The 14,860-nt window shown below is 30.2% G+C and overlaps 1 protein-coding gene across 1 annotated transcript in view; it reads right to left on the minus strand.

Moving 5' to 3' along the window:
* LOC142318788 (uncharacterized) overlaps nucleotides 1–14,860 on the minus strand; it is a 324,097-nt gene that overhangs the window by 175,958 nt on the left and 133,279 nt on the right. The window contains exons 21-22 of the mRNA XM_075355258.1: nucleotides 6,881–6,976; nucleotides 3,828–3,896 (exon numbers count right to left, since the gene is read on the minus strand). Of these exons, the coding sequence (XP_075211373.1) occupies nucleotides 3,828–3,896; nucleotides 6,881–6,976 (165 nt within the window). The remainder of the gene's footprint in view (nucleotides 1–3,827; nucleotides 3,897–6,880; nucleotides 6,977–14,860) is intronic.

Here is a 14,860-nt window from a genome sequence, read left to right on the forward strand (position 1 = left end):
TTGTCCTCGATTTTTTTGTTTAATTTTAATTTTGTCTGTGATGTTTTCTGGTGAAAGGCTCAGAGCCTTTCACCAAAAGAACTGAATTTTCTTCAGATCTTTTCTTATTTCTCTGATCTATCTGCATCCTGACTCGGTGTTTTCTAAGTCGAGATTGAACTGTACCAGCTTTTTCAGTCTTGAATCTTGCATTCTCATGATATGTCCAAAGAATCCTAGTCTCCTTTTACGCGTGGTATCAGTATTGGGTTTTAACTCTTTGTACAGAACTTTGTTGGGCACAACCCACCACCGCTCGTCTTTGTGGTACTTTTTTGAAGCAGGTTTTTCCATTTCTTCTTTTGATTTTCTGGAGTCTGTTGATCTTTGATTGTTTAGGTGGAAGAGTGTTTTTGTTGCACATGTGGCTTCCAATTTTATAACTGTCCACCATCCAGTTTTATAACTGTATAACCATCGCTTTTCCAGCTTATTTATTCCTTCAGTAAAATATAATTTCTCAATTTTTGCAAAATAAAATAGTCTGTCTCAGCTATGACTTCGTCATTTGAGGCAAATCTTCACCCACCAAGCCTTTTCTTCAAATTCAGGAACAGGAAACAATCACTCTGAGCTATATCTGGCGAATATGGTGCATGTGGAAGCAATTCAAAGTACAGTTCATGAATTTTAACAACAACAGAAGACACATGCACGGGTGCGTTGTCATGGTGAAAAAGCACTTTTTTCTTGCCCAAATGTTTGGTTTTAATGGCCTCCTTCAATTGTTACAAAAATGCTGCATAATATTTGCTGATGATTGTTTTTCCTCACCACACCATAAACATTCCAAAAAAACAGTGGCCATGACTTTTCCCACTAACTGAATACTTTTTGCCTTCTTTGGAGCATTTCCACTAGTTTCGACCCACTGTTTGAATTGTTGCTTCGTCAGGCCCTCTTCAGGGCTATAATAATGAATCAACATTTCATTAGCAGTAATGAAACGCTGCAAAAATTCAGTTGAATTATAGTTGAACATGTCCAAACACTGCTGAGGAATGTTCATTCAAGTGCATTTCTGGTCAACTGAAGAAAACATGCCACCCATTGCACTGACAGCTAAAAATTATTCTTATTATATTTTCATTTTCATTTTATATAATAATATATTATTGTTATGGACCAGATTATGGTCTTCATCCTACATTTGTAGAATTGGGGGTTCATATTTTTGGGGTTGCTTTTTGAAGGTTTTGTGGTAGTCCCTCAACAACATTTTGTTGAATTCTTCTTCTATTGATTTCAGTGTGTCTTTATGGTGTTGTCTTTTTATTTTCCTTAGAGTTTGGATGGTTTCTTTTCTTTGTTTTACAAGATTTTGGAAGGTTACTTCTGATTTTTTGAAATTGTGTAATAGCCATGCTTGATGTCTCTTCACTGCTTCGTCACATTGACTGTTCTACCATTGATGATATTTACAGGGTTTTATTGAGGCCAATTCTTCTGCAATTTGTTTAAGGTTGATTAGATCTTTGAGTTTATCAGCCTGTTATTTTTTTGGTTGCTTTTTGGTAATTTTCATTCTTGATTAGTTGGGTAGGGTCTATTTTTTTTCCTTTAGTTTTAGAGGTTGGTTTTGTTGCTTTCTTTGGCAAGTGAATTTAATTTTAATTTTTGACTAAATAATGATCTGAGCCTTTGTCTACTTCTTGGAGGACTTTTATGTTGTAGATCTCTTTGAGGTAGCGTTTGTCCATGAAGACATGATCTAGTTGTCATTCTCCTTTAATCAGGGGGTTTCCAGGTTTTGAGGTTTTCAAATTTTGGTTTTGAAATGAAAACAGACTCTGTCTGTTTTCAGACAGAGGTTTTCAATCTGTTGGTTTTCAATCTTTTTTTTTGGGGGGGGGGGGCATGATATCACGGTATTTTCTTTCTGTGCCTAGTTGAGCACTGAGATTAGTTTTTAAGGTGATTTTTGGGGATGTTACTTATGGTCTGGTCGAGTAGGTCCCAGAACTTTTCTGATCTTTACAGTCTTTTGGAAATATTTTTATTATTATTGGTGAGCGCTTATTATGACGTACATTTTATTAGATGCTTTTAGGCTGTGTTGAGATTCTTGGGAATCATGACTTGAATTCTTGTTCAGAGTTTATTTTTAGGCTGAAAAAAGTCTTATATGCTTGAGATTTCATGGTATCCTGGTCAGTGTTTCAAATTTCCTGCAATCCTGTGATGAGAATTTTGTGTTTGTCTATTAGGTTGGTTATTATTTTTAGTTTATCAGTCTGCATGAGTTAGTTTACGTAATGTGTGAAAATGTACGTGATTTTCTTTGTTTGATTTTAGATTTTGCATTGTCCTTGTTTGTGTGTGCAGTATTCCAATGCTTCCAATCGCATTTTATCTTTAAATCAGCAGTCCAATGTATCGAAGTGCTACCTTCTCTGAACTCTAGTATTGCTTGATTCACCTGGTGGAGTATTTCTTAAAAGACCTTTCATGGTTGACTGTCAAGGGTCATCTATGGTGGAACTAGGTCCTGAGTTACAAATCCAGATACATTCTAGTGAGATGATAGTGGGGTATGACTTGATAGATGAAGTTGTGACGTTTGTTTATATTCAATTCACTACACAAATTTCTTTTATTTGTACTAGAGATATCCAGGCACACCTTGTGAAGGCTCGATCTGACTTTTGTTAAAATTTTTATTTTGGAGAAAAGTTAAAAAGTTTAATCCTAAACATTATGACCTCAAACACTTTATAAATACATAATTTTTTATCTAACTTTTGGATAAGTAATGCATTAAAAACAAAGATTCAAACAAACGTGAACATTTAGATTTCTATTAAAAACAAACAGTACTTATAAAACAATGGAAATCCTTGTTACAAATTTCATGTATTTTCAAATGGCAAAAAATTATTCAAATACAAATCTGATGTTTTTATAATAGCAAAATTTTGGAAAATGTATATGTTAAAATATACCTACAACATTTTTAAATGAACTTCCACCACTTAACCCTACAAAAAATAAAACACATATTTGAAATTTTACAGATGCTTTTTCAAACGAATTATAAACTGTCCAAACATGGACAGCAGGAACAGATTAATGTTCAAATACAAAACAACCCAAGGAAACAGCAATGTTGGGATGTACAGCATTATTTAGAATCCCCACATTTAAAGGGTTAAAAGACTAATTTAATTAGAATAACTGAAATTTATGTCATGTTTTAACTAAAGATACCATTTCTACTCTTGATAAAAAACAGTTTTTCAGTATTCACATTTAGAAGTAATTTAAAAGAACAAAAAAAACTGAATATTCCCAAGTTTTGTAAAGCATTTTTTTTTTTTTAACTGGGACTCTGAATACATTGAAGGAAAATAATTTTTACAATTTATACATACAGAACAGACCTCAGCAAACAATTTTAAGTGATATGAATTACAGCAAATGAAATCTAAATAAAACTGCTATTAAATGAATTAATTTTTTAATTTCCCTGAACACCAGGTAATTCAAACATTTTCAATTCCATCTGACTAAATATAATGCAATTGTATAATTATGCATCCGGTTTTTATTAATGCTTGTATCCATTAGGATTATGAATATTAAAGATTTACTTTATTTGCTTGATATGGGATAAAAATGATATTGTGATATAATTACAAATACAGTGATAATAATAAGAAAACAGGAAGAGGCAATTTTTAACATTTAAACGAGAATTTCATTTAAAAAAGAGGGAGAAGTTCACACATTTGATAATAGTCTCAAAAATTAGAAATGTAAATCTTTTATAAAATAATTTATTAACTCACCAATGAACTATCCTCACAATGACACTCATATTTTTCTTTTTCTTTTAAAGCACACGTCAGTTCTTCAACCTATTTTAATTAAAAAACAACAATTTTTTTTAAATAACAATAATAAGTAAATAAACATAAAGAAAACATAGTTTCAAAAAAAAAATTACTAGTTAATAATATCAGGTAGTATAAAGCAACAAATACATGTACACACAAACTCAAATAACATTCTTCACCATGTATTGTAAAATCAAATTAAGTTTATGAAAATAAAATTATGAAAATAGTTTATTTATGAAAATTAGCTAACTGTACCTTTAGAAAAATAAGACTTCCCTATATTATTATAGCCATAATAATAATATTTGGTCATATTAAATTAATGAAAATGATTAATATTATTTTGCCTTCTTTTTTGCAATGAATTTTAATAATATGCTTTACTTTAGATCACTAACCATCAGTTAATCATTACAAGCTTACAGAAAAACAAATCAATTTTTAATAAATAAGAAACTCAGCACATGATAAAAAATTTCAACCTCTATAAATTATCAACATATTTTTTTATATTAATATTATTTCATATTTGTAAATGGTACTCTTGCAATTCAAAAAAAATGCCTTTTATAATAAATTGAGATGAAAAATAAAAACATTATGAAATCATAATAAGTATGTACAGGATCATCAAAAAAGGTTGCAGCAATGAAAAAATATCATATCTCTCTATATAATTGATAATTGAGTTTTAGTTGGAACTGCAAGATAATCGGGATATCATCAAGTTTTTTTTAGACGTGACTGGCCGTGACCTTGAGCCGATGTGCACAACGCACAACTGCTCTGCACCACTGTCAATCAGTGCAATGGCGATAGTTCAGCAGAAAGCACAGTGTATTTAGTGGTTAGCGCTGTATAAATCAGTTATAACTGTTCAACAGACTTTCAGGCATGTTTATGAGAATGATATCTTCCCCAAACAGCATTAGACAGTGATACAAGCAGTTTAAGGAATCTGACAACATTGAAGTGAATAAGTCCAGACAGCCCAAAATGATTGACAAACCAGTTGAACATATATGCCAAAGCTGTTGCACATTTTTCCCAAGCGACCAAAATGAACAAGAAAGTAACATTGCTGTAATGTTTCAACAAGATGGTGCGCCACCACACTTTACTCTAGGCATTTGATGCACTCTCAATGAAAGATTACCTAATCATTGGATTAGCAGGGCTGGTCTTCTGCTTTGGCTTCCAAGAAGCCCAGATTGAAGCTTCCAATGGAGCTCATATTGAAACATTCTAAGGTATACGAGGTGTGATAAAAAAATACGGTGAATAATTTTTTATTAAAAAACGTAATAAAGTTACATAGAATTTGATTTAATCTGCTTCAAAGTACTGTCCTTGGCTAGCAATACACTTATCCCAATGTTGACTCCATAACTGGAGGCATTTCTGAAAGGCGTCTTTCAGAAGGGCTTTCAGCTGCTCAGTCGTGGCCCTCTCAATGTCAGCAATGATGTCAAAACGTTTTCCTTTAAGCGCAGTTTTAATTTTTGGGAAGAGCCAATAGTCGCATGGTGCTAAATCCGGTGAGTATGGCGGATGTGGACAGACAGGAATACTTTTTTTGGCCAAAAACTCACGAATGAGAAGCGAGGTGTGACATGGCGCGTTGTCGTGGTGAAGAAGCAAGCCATTGGTCCATTTTTCTGGTCGTTTTCTTTGAACGTCATTTCGCAAACGTTGCAGTACACCCTTATAAAATTCAGAGTTTACAGTTGTTCCCCTTGGAACAAACTCTGATCGCACTATGACCTCACTATCGAAAAAAACAACGAGCATGACCTTGATGTTGGATTTTGACGACGTGCCTTTTTAGGGTGAGGAGATGAACTGGTTTTCCATTGGGAACTCTGCATTTTGGTCTCAGGGTCATAGCCATAGACCCAACTTTCATCTCCAGTTACAATTTTGACCATGAAGTCCAGATCTGCATGAAGGCGACCCTTCAACTCCGTGCAAATTCACACACGATTTTCCTTCTGTTCATCACTCAAAAGTCTGGGAATAAATTTTGCACTCACTCGTCTCATTTGCAATTCATTAGTTGAAATGCTTTGAACGGATCCATACGAGATGTTAAGGTCTTCCGATAACTCTCGAATAGTCATTCGCCTGTTTGAACGAACCATTGTTTCCACTTTTTGCACATTTTCAACTGTTTTTGAGATTACTGGATGTCCCGTACGCTGCTTGTCTTCAACAGACTCATTTCAGTTTTTAAATCGGTCATACCACTTGTACACAGTCTTCAAAGTTACCACATCATCGCCATACACTGATTCTAACATTTCGTGAGCTTCTTTGGCATTCTTTTGCAACTTAAAACAAAACTTAATGTTAATGCGTTGTTCAAAATCCATGTTGCACGACAGGCACGATAAACACAACCTCACTCTAGCGGCTCTGGCAAGCTCGAACGTGTTACAACTTGTCCCTGCCTGTCTCAGTTGATCACACTATTGGACAAATTACAGCATATGGATGTAGTGTCGGCAGTTGCCGCTATAAAAATTCATTCACCGTATTTTTTTATCACACCTCGTATATAAAAAACTTTTTGAATTGGTGAATTTAAAAAAAAAATAACAAAATACAATTGTTTGATTATCTCTAGTAGTTTCTGAAATGTGATTGTTTAAATTGCTGCAACCTTTTTTGATGACCCTGCATTTCAAAATAAATGAGATATATCAAACCACACAGAAATAACATTTAATATGATCAGAGAAGTTCTGCTGTTGGCACAAGGGCAATAGTTCACAGTAACTGACTGTTGTGACTAAAGAAAGTTTGGTTCTGCCATAAAAAATCTAGTTACTGAAAATCAATCTGTATAGTAGCCATAAATTGTTTTAGTTTATTGATGCACTGTTTCAATAAGGGTACTACTCAAGTCACAAAGAATGAACAAAATGAGGACTTCTACAAAAAACTCTATTAGATTATTAGAAATAATAATTATTTCAATAAATTACTATTCTTCAACTAACTTTTTTATTTAAGCAAGTAACTTGATTTTCCAGTGCTGCAATTTTCAATCTTGATTCAGTAACAGCAGGTTTACGTTCATCTGATCCTGCAACTTTCTGAAACATAAACTTATATACTGAAAATCGGCTTTAACAGACAATTATTATAAATAAATTATAATGCACTAAGTTTAATGTTTTGAATACCAGACATAACAATTATAAGTATACATACATAATAAAAAAAGAAGAAATTCCCTGGAAGTTATAGGAAAGTCTTCTGCAACTGGGCAAACTTGGTGATGTACATAACTTGACTACAAACCTTCAAATGTCAGAGTTGTTACCTGGTACTCTTACATAAAACAATAACTAAAAATCAGAGATAAAGATATTGTCATAAAATTACCCATTTTTATTATAAGTAACTACATTTAATAAACTTAAAACATCAACATTTCTGATCTTGCCCATGATTGTGCTAAACATCAAATTTAACCACATCCCATAATAAAATAAAAAATGAACATTACTTAAAATCTTAATTATTTATTTGCTTAAAAGCTCAAGAATAATTTGTTAAACCTGTAAAAGGTTATAGAAAAGTATACCATTTTAGTCTTGAATTATGATATCATAAAATATAGTTAATAAAACTCAATAGTCACTTTGGTTTCTGAAGAAAAACTCAAAAATAATTTAATGATTTTTAGTTGCAGTGTAATAAAAGCTTACTATTTTTCTTTTAATATTGCCTTACTTGGAAAGAAAATAAAAATTTTCAAGTCATTAGATTGAAATGTACCTTTTCTAAATTATATAACTGTAGTTTGAAGAGTAGAGTTAAGGGTTTATTACTCCTTAACCCTTTAATAAGAGTTAAAAACAGTTGCATTAAAAATGTATCATTCAGAAAAAGATTTGAAAATTTGGTCTTGGTTAGAAAAGGTATAAAAAAACAATTTGTATGTGGGATGATCTTAAGAACATTTTTTTTGATAAGCCAAAAAATATGTGAGCGTATTATTCATGTAACTCCCTTTGAGTTAGTTTCCTCTACTCTTATTCAATTTTTTTTTTTAAACTTAACATAATCAATCCATTAATACCCAAGCTATCACACCAGATTTCATGGCTGCAAGTTAAACTGTCTCAAGATACAAAGATGTCAACACATTTACCCAGATGAAACCATGAGAATTTGGAGATCAAGATTTTAATATTTTTGGATTCAGGCATCTCAAAATTTTGGAAATACAAATTTCTGGAAAAATTTTAATGTTTTTACTGATAATAACTAGTTGGCTTTCTGAGTTATTTCTGGATAGAAACCCTGAATCCTTCGGTAGTCCCACAATGTGAGCCCCAACTATTAAAATGCAGCAATTAACTACTAGAAGGTGCAATATACTGGGTGATTCAAAAAGGACTTCACAACTTTAAAAGCAGGTAAAAATTTAATTTCTCAAACATGGTACGACTGAGGTGTTACATAAATAAATTAACAATTAATAAAAATCCACCTTACCAGCACATTGGTACGTTCTCTAGATCTTTCAACTTACTTTGAAGCCATCAGCAGGAGTTAAAATTAATGCATTAAAGTCAAAGTTTAAAAATCATAGTTAAAATTTAAAAACAGTCATGATTGTCCTGGTCCTACTAGTATACTTAAGGAATATAAGAATATAATTTACAGTCATGACTGTTTTTAAATTTTAACTATAATTTTTAAACTTTGACTTTAATGCATTAATTTTAACTCCTGATGATGGCCTCCAAGTAAGCCAAAAGATCTAGAGAACGTATCAATGTGCTGGTAAGGTGGATTATATTAATTGTTAATTTATATACAAAAATTTATTTAGATAACTTACAGATTTGGTTAGATCTCATTTCATAAAAAAATCAAGTTTGTCATACAACATTCACTTTGATTCAATATGATTTTCATTTATAATGTGACATACATCCCACCTTTCCACCTTTAGTTGATTTCATCCAGACTGTAGCCAGTAAAGGTGGGTGTTAACTCTACAGCTGCAGCATTAATTTGAAGTCTTAGATCAACAAGATCAGCAGGCAAAGATGGTACATAAACCCAATCTTTATTAAAATCCCACAAGAGAAAATCTAGCAGGGTCAAATCTGGGGAGCAAGGTGGCCATGCAAATGGACCTTCACGACCAATCCATGACCTGGGAATAGAGTATCAAGAAAATCTCTGACTTCTAGGGAGTAGTGAGATAGTGCCTCATCTTGCTGATAGTAATGGCATCCATCTTCGTCATCATCTAAACTGAGGAATTAAAAAATTTTGAGGCATGTCCAGATGAATAATAACTTTTACGGTTGCTACCTGGAAGAACGAGCCGTACAGTCTTTGTTGGTGAAGTGCACAAAAAACATTGCCCTTAGGGCTATCATGAATGTGCTGCAAAGTTTCATGAGAGTTTTCACTATTCCATATTTGGCAATTATGGGTGTTCACCTTTAATAGAAACTACTAAAGAGTGGACTCAGAAATTTACATAAATTGACAAGGATACATTTTAATTAATTTAATTTTATATTTTAAATGATTCATTTAATTTACTAACAAAGAACAAATAAAAATTAGCCGATGAATGCATAAAATTATCATAGATTAATTTGAATTGATTAATAATCTAACTTAAAGAAAATTACCCACCTTGGCCAGAAGCCAATTCAATTCACTGACGTATTGTAATGTAACTTGAGTCATTATAATAAACACAACACTTCACACATTTATAAACTGGTATGAATTAAAACCATAAATGCAACCTTAAAAACAATATTATTAAGTAAAACTAATTTCTTCCACTTAACATCATCTAATTTTTTTAAACAACAGTAACCTCAAGAGAAATACAATATTTAAAGTGTGTGCACATGCTTATACATAAATGTGTATACTGTGACATACATCGTATATTGTGAGATACAACATATATTGTGAGAACATTGATTACTTCTGTTGAGAAGCATTATTCTGTAATGTCCTTAGTAGCAAAATAAATTACTCCAGAATCGATATATTAAATATAGGTATCCTGAATTATTGTATTCATTAAATACTAACTTGTTTACTGTTGACTGTTTTAAATGAATTTGTTTAAAATTAAGTACTTTACAAGATTGGTAGCAATACACCTTATTTTGTTTTTCAGTAATCTTTTTTATGAAATTCACACTGATTTCTAAAAAAAAGTATATTGCACAAGATTAAAAAAAAACAATGTAAAATTACATTTAAAGTCATAAATTAATTTTGGCTTAATAGAAAGCATTTGTGTAAAAGCATTACCACATTATTTTACCTTTAATACCAAAATAGGGAGAATCCATACAATATATTAATAATTCTGGTAGTTAATATTTTTAAAATTTTCACTTTAATAATATGAAAAGATTTACTAACAATAAAAAAATATTTCAACCAAAAGTTGTTTTGTTTTTAGGGGAAAGGATATAACAGTTTTAATATTTTATTAGGTGTAAGTTTTCAAAGTTAGTGTAACTTTTTTTTTTTAAAAAAGAAAAAGAAAAATATTTTTTTTAGCAAATTTTTTGAAATTCAAAAAAACTTTTGTCCTCAATTTTATTAAATTTATCCTTAGGTACTGATGAAAGTTTCATATTATTTCATAAATTACATAATAGCACAATATGATTAATAACAATACAAAGCAATATTTATAATAGCAATGTTATTATTTATTCAAGTAATAACACTGCTAAAAGTGTTTTTTTTTCTGACGTTAGGCAAGAACGTTTATATAATGAATGGCATCTACATCAGACGGTTTGGAGTTAAATTCCTGATATATTTTAAGTATAACTTCATTCATCTTCTTGTCCTCATTCAATGACCAAGAAAAGAAAAAGAAAAATTTATAACCAATGTTTTTTTAATGTACATGCAAATTCTAATAGCATCTTATTCTATATCAATGAAGCTCACAATTTTTCTATGAAATTTGAAATTTAAAAAAGAAAGTTAAATACGTTAAAATATTACCTATTTATTTAATAGGTTAAAAGAAAATATCTTTTGTAATAAATGTTATGAAAATCTGATTCAAAATCACTAAAAATTAAGCTTATAACAAAATAAAAACGTAGGGCAAATGTTTATTTTTTTCATACAAATACAAATCAAAAAGAATCTGGGCTTTTAAAAATCATTGACCTAAGAAATATCACCAAACACTGCAGTTTTCTTCCATCTCAAAATTAAATAAATTTGTCTGAAGTGGTTTTTCAAAGAGCATTTTTCTTAAATTATTAAGGTGGAAAAAAATCACCCTAATGTACTGTGTAGACATGCACGCGCCCACACACACACACACACACACACGCGCGCGCGCGCGCGCACGCACAGATACAAGAAATAAAAACTATTAAATATTGCTTTCATTAAAGTTATTTTAACTTTTTTCTAAATAAAAATAATTTTTAAGTTAACAAGACATGAAAGTATTGTTTTAGAACAAAACAAACATAAATGTTATTAATTCAGAAAGATACAACAAGAAGTAAACTATAATAAAAATCTTTTACACAATAATTTCAAGTAATTATCTAAAAAAAATTGTTTGTTATAATTTACAAAACAAAATATAACACAATCACAGAGTAAAAATATATTAACATAACAGAGCACTTCTTATGTGCTAGTTACTAATGAGACTGGAGTTTCCTACTCTTACAATCCTAAAATAACTCATGAATTCCAGCCATGTACAGCCTTATTCAAAAGCAAACTGAATCCTTTGAGTTTGAAAGCAAAATTATTCCTTATTTACATCTTGCTTTTTTACCATGAAATAATAAATTTATTAATAAAAACCTGCAAAAGAAGTACTAGATATCTCACAAAAAAAAAACTGAAACTGGAATGTAAACATTTTGTGAATTCATAAATTTTTTAATTCATTTTGTGATAGAATAAAAACACTATGCATACTGAATTTGTATTATCAGTTAAAAGGAGAATATGAATTGAAAAAAAAGTCTTCTTGCCAACAATAAATAGTTTAGATTTTCTATCTGGCTATTCATATATCTAATCCAACATATCAGTACCTGTTTTTTCCAGTGCTTATATATTCCTCAGGAAAGGAATCTCTTCTTTTACAAAAATTCTGGAGAAGTTAACTACAACTTGTTTAAAATTTTATTTGCACTAATTTTATCCTTTAAAATTTTAATAATAGAATTCTTACGAAGACAGTGAACTACCAATTAAAAAATGTTTCCTATGAAACTTAATTAATTAAGAGTGGCTCCTATAAAAATTATGGTGGTGAAATCACAAAAAAAGATTTATTTTATTAAGATGAGCAAATTTTAAAATCTTTCAAAGACAATTAATCAAACAACATTTAATTCATACTTTTTGGAGTCTAATAACTCCAAAAGATATTTCTAACAAAAGCTAAAAAAGCTGTCCACATTTTATAGATTTTGAATTTGTTTTATAATGAATTTGAGTTTTGGTAAAAGCAAAGAAAAAAAACTATTTTTCATCAAGTGAACCAAGAACAGAAGTGAATATTTTTAAATTAATACATGGCTAAAATTTCAATCAGGATTACTAGAAATGCATTCAAAAAGTTCCATTATAATCAATTTTTTTATTATTTTGAAATGTATAAATAAATTGGCAAACAAAGAAATCAAAATAGATAATCTTTTGCTTCATTTCTTTTTTAAATTAAATTTAAAGATATCAATTTAAGTAACTCTGAACAAAAAAAAAAAAAGTAAAAATTTGATTTTCTATTTATAAATAATTTAACTATATTACAATCGCTGGATGCTTTACAAACCTGATGTGAAATTTCACATGCACTGACAAAAATAAAAATGTAGAAACAAAAACAAATTGGTTTAATACTTAAATTATATTAATGGGCACTGCAATATACAATACATTGAAGTTTTTTATTAATTTATATATCAAATGGATATTTTCATAATACTGACAACAATTACAGTAATAAACAAGGGTAAAAGCATGGACTTATTCTCTGACAATTTAGTTTTGGAAAGGAAAGTAGTAAACACTACTACAGCATATATATAAGTAATTTAACATAAGATTGTTAATCAAAAATGTACTGATCCCATCTTGGGTAAAAATTCCCTGAACTCCTGAGAAGTTGTGGACAAGGATTTCAAAGCTAATATCTAGCCAAGACTGTCAATGCTGTCTGTATCTTACGCTATAGACCCAACATTGGATGAATTGTCTTTCACACTACCCACCTCTTTGGCGTGTCTGTGAATTGTACAGAAATTCTTGTTTGATAACTGGATAAGGAAGCCTAATTGAAGTCTATTATGTAAAGCTAAGCCTTTAAATTCCTTTACACAAAGTATAATAATTTTTATTTAATTTTCAGTTAAAAAAAAAAACACAGGTCAAAGGCTGCTCAACATGTTTAATAGACAGAACTTAGCACGTATAAGGAGTTTTCTATTCAGAAAAAGGTTTTCTTGTTAGGGGTAAAAAACATCCACTTCCTGAGGTCAAAAAGTATCCAATTTCCCAAACTTAAGGCGATAGACTCAACAAAAATGACCAAGAGCTTTTTCCATTATTAAAAATTTTTCTAAGTATTATAATAATACAGCTCTCAAGTGTGTTATGTTTTTCACAATGTCCCATTAACTTTTAAACTGCAACACTTTTAGTGGAATTTTCAGCTTTGGGAAACAACCAGAAACTACAAAGTAACATATCTGGATAGTATAGGTGAACCTGGGGAATCACATACTTAGTAAAACATTCTGTACAAGGAGCAATAAAAGGAAGAGGACATTAATGATGATGCTATTTCCACAGATCAGACTTTTATGGTGAACAGCATTATGAAAACAACAGAAAAACTAGCTGAAAATATTTATTAGGTAATAAATTAGGTAATTAAAACCGGAATTTTTTTATAACCAACATTTTCATTTATTTATAGTTTACTAAAACAATGATTCTTTCAGTTAAGTTCTTACATTTTTGAAACGACAAAATTCTTTTATTTTTATAATCTTATCGCTGTTACTGAATCCTTAAATCGCCTGAACTTTGCCTAGGATCAGCAAAGGTTGTTGTAATAACACTTATCATTTTGACTACTCAGAAATTTTGTCATCATATATGAAATTATAATTTAACAAAAACTTTAAAGAGGATAATACTAAAACTCACAAAAAATTGTCTTTACAAAGTCTACAAAAAATTATGCACACACAATAAGGTTAATGGTAGCATTGTACAAGCCCCAACTAAGCAAGAAAAAATTAAGATTGGTTACCATTTGAATAGATTTTTAAAACAATATGACCGAATATGTTACAAAAATCAGTTTAACTTTCTAATAGCAGTAAATGCCTACTATCTTTATAAATTAAATTAATCTTTATTTCACAGAACTCATGAATATATTTATTACACAAAGAAAGCACAAACTTGAAGTATACATTTTAAAGATCTTGTCTTAGAAATACATGTCCGTCACCATTCCAAATAATATATCACTTCATTCTATTCTAAAGTCTTTATGATTTCCTTCAAAATAATTTCAGACACAAATGCTATGTCATCCCTTGTCCTCTAGTCTCAATTCATAGTATTTCTTGTACTACTTGTTTTTGTTTTAACAAAAACTTGTACTACGTGTAACAGAAATGTCACTCTTTAGGTAGTCCTACAGAAAATAGTCATTTCCAGTTTAACTAGAGAATGGCCAGACCATGAAAAATCCCCAAATTGGAAGATGACAAGACCTAGAAACACGTTCCTTAAAATAACCATTGCTGTCTGCACATAAGAGCATTTACTTTATCCTACAGGAACCATAGTGTTATGATGATCAGTTAGAATAAAATGTACAACATATAGAACTATAGTTTTAGAAAAGTATACAGCATTTTTAAAGTGCTATGCTACAATCATAACTGCAGTCTAACCCA

The sequence above is a fragment of the Lycorma delicatula genome, chromosome 2, assembly GCF_047948215.1.
Source record: "Lycorma delicatula isolate Av1 chromosome 2, ASM4794821v1, whole genome shotgun sequence".
Lineage (NCBI taxonomy): Eukaryota > Metazoa > Arthropoda > Insecta > Hemiptera > Fulgoridae > Lycorma > Lycorma delicatula.